The 3089-nt window shown below is 47.1% G+C and overlaps 1 protein-coding gene across 1 annotated transcript; it reads left to right on the forward strand.

The window, feature by feature from the left end:
• Positions 1–1948: 1948 nt before the first annotated feature.
• Positions 1949–2770, forward strand: LOC129116915 (general transcription factor II-I repeat domain-containing protein 2B-like; the record flags this gene model as incomplete). The annotated part of the gene is made up of 1 exon (XM_054627575.1): positions 1949–2770. A coding segment is annotated over exon 1 (822 nt), but the record flags the coding sequence as incomplete, so codon positions are not given.
• Between the last annotated feature and the right edge of the window lie 319 nt (positions 2771–3089).

Below are 3089 nucleotides of genomic sequence, written 5' to 3' on the forward strand. Positions count from 1 at the left end.
ATCCAGCTACATGACCATCTCCACTCCCACCAGCTCTATGAAACCTTCCAGTCCGGTTTCAGACCTTTCCACAGCACTGAAACTGCTCTGGTGAGGGTGGTAAATGACCTCCTAAGGGCAGCAGACTCAGGATCCCCCAGTTTGCTAATCTTGCTGGACTTAAAGCGCTGCTTTCGACACGGTGGACCATAGCATCCTGTATCGGCGCCTCCAGGAGGTGGGAATCAAAGGCACTGCCCTGGACTTCTTTCATTCTTACCTCACAGGACGGCAGGAATATGTTGCCCTTGGCAAAGTCACCTCCAGCATCAGATCGTTACCTCCGGTGTCCCCCAGGGGTCAGTCCTGGGGCCCCTGCTCTTCTTAATATACATGCTGCCCCTGGGAAAATACTACGGAGCCATAACATCAAATTCCACTCTTATGCTGACGACACACAAATTTACCTGCAAACTAACCCTGACAAACACCTGGCACTATCCCGGGCTACCAAATGCCTGGATGACATCCAGCACTGGATGAGCAGCAACTCACTACAGCTAAATGGCAGCAAGTCAGAAGCCATTCTCATTGGCACCCCCCTTCAGACAAAAAAGGCCGGTCTCACCCACATCACCATCAATGGCCACCCCATTCCTCTTTCCTCACTGGTCACAAACCTGGGCGTCAAGCTGGACTCATCATTGTCCTTTGATGCGCACATCAAATCTGTCTGCCAAACATCATTCTACCACCTGAGAAACATCTCAAGGCTAAGACCCTCACTACCCAAACGTGATGCAGAAAAATTGGTGCACGCATTTATCAGCTCTCGGATTGACTACTGTAACTCTCTGCTCGCAGGTCTACCAGCCAAAACCATCCAGAGGTTACAATATGTCCAGAACAGTGCCGCCCGGGTTCTCACCAGGACACGGAAATCCGAACACATCACCCCAGTCCTCCACTCCCTCCACTGGCTTCCCATAAAACAACGCATCACTTTCAAAGTACTTCTGCTAGTATTCAAGGCCATAAGCCAGACCTGGGCATTGTGTGGCCCGCGGGCCACATGTGGCCCTTTGGTTGATTCTGACTGGCCCGTGTGAGGTTGATTGGAAATTACAAAATAAACATATTTTCTAATTTTACCTCTTGCATGGACTAAAGCTGCAGTGCTTTTATTTTGAAGTGTTTTATTCACGTAATGATGCAAAACGTAAATCAAATACGTGCGCATGATTGAATCAAGTGTACGAGCAGTCACAACTCACGAAATGACTTTAGCCCTCAAAAATGTCCACTCATGCTAAAAAAAGAAAGGTAGACGCCTGCAGGGTTTTCAACAAAAAATGGACTGCTAATTAGTCGGAGGTAAAGCCGTGTGTTTAGTTTGCGGAGAGCAGATCGCCGTGTTTAAGGATTACAATTTGAGTCGCCATTACGAGACGAAGCACGCGGAGAAATACAAGCACTTGACTGACGCTGAAAAAACGGCGGCATCGGAAGCTTTGCTAGCTAAGCTACAAAAGCAGCAAGGCTTTTTTACCAAGCTTCACACAGCCAGGGATGCGGCCACCAAGACCAGCTTTGTGATATCCCACAAAATCGCTAAAAACAGTAAGCCATTCTCGGAGGGGAGTTTGTCAAAGAGTGCTTGGTGGACTCTGCAGCACTAATATGCCCTGAAAGAAAAGAAGCATTTGAGCAAGTCCCGCTATCCAGGCGAACCGTGACAAGAAGGATCGAGGACATTGCGGCGAATCTGGAGCTTCAGCTGCAACGTGAAGTGGTACGTTTTGACTTTTCTCCTTGGCTTTGGACGAGCTGCGATGTCCGTGACACAGCCCAGTTACTCGTATTCGTCCGTGGGATAAAGGACTTCAAGATTACGGAGGAGCTGGCAGCACTGCGGTCAATGAAAGGGACAACGACAGGGAGCAATCTTTTCACGGAGGTAGTTGCATGCATGGACACGCTAGGTCTGAAATGGGACAGACTGGTAGGTGTCACAACGGACGGCTGTCCAAGTCTGACCGGGAAAAATGTCGGACTTTTGAAACGTATGCAAGATAAAGTGACTGAAATCGACCCAGATCAGAAGTTGGTATTTTTGCATTGTATTATACATCAGCATGTGTTGTGCAAGTCAGTGCTAAAAATGAACCATGTTATTGATGTTGTAACTAAAATAGTTAACTTCATCAGGGCACGAGCATTGAATCACAGACAGTTTGTTTCACTTTTGGAGGAGCATGAGACTGAACATAGTGACATTGGCTACCACACAGCTGTCAGATGGCTCAGCCTGGGCAAAATGCTAAAAAGATTATGGGAGCTGAAAGCAGAGATTCGAGAGTTCTACAAGAAGAAAGGCAAGGACATCCCAGAGCTCTCAGATGAGGACTGGATGGCCGATTTTGCATTTGCTGTTGATGTGACTGCACTGATGAATGAACTGAACACCAAACTGCAAGGCAAGGGCCTTTTTGTTCATGAAATGCACAGCCTGGTGAAGGCTTTCATGAGAAAGTTGCAGTTTCTTTCAAGCCAACTGGACAGCAACAATCTCACTCACATGCAAACCCTGAAAGAAGTCACACCATCAGCTGATTACCTCCGCAGGTACTCATCCAAGCTAGGAGCACTGCATGGTGAGTTTTCAAGGCGATTTGAAGATCTCAGAATGATCGAGGATGAAATGCACATGATTTCCTCTCCCTTTACCTGCAGTGTGGCTGATGCACCCAGTGATGTTCAGCTGGAACTCATTGACCTGCAGTCTGATGCGGTACTGGCAGAGCACTTTAAGTCAGGATCACTGCTGGATTTTTACTCTTCTCTCAAGGAGGAGAACTTTCCAAACATAAGGAGACATGCTCAGAAGATGTTGGTTCTCTTTGGCTCTACCTACATATGTGAACAAACATTCTCAGTGATGAAGTTTACAAAATCCAGGTATAGATCCTCTCTCACTGATGATCATCTGGCAGCTGTGCTTCGCATCTCCACCTCAGACATTCAACCTGACTTTGATGCACTTGTGAAAGCCCAACAGAGACTAGATTTCTCTCACTGAACAAGAAAAAAGAACTGAAAAAAATCAAATG

This window comes from Anoplopoma fimbria, unplaced genomic scaffold (genome assembly GCF_027596085.1).
Source record: "Anoplopoma fimbria isolate UVic2021 breed Golden Eagle Sablefish unplaced genomic scaffold, Afim_UVic_2022 Un_contig_9332_pilon_pilon, whole genome shotgun sequence".
NCBI classification, from domain to species: Eukaryota; Metazoa; Chordata; class Actinopteri; order Perciformes; family Anoplopomatidae; genus Anoplopoma; species Anoplopoma fimbria.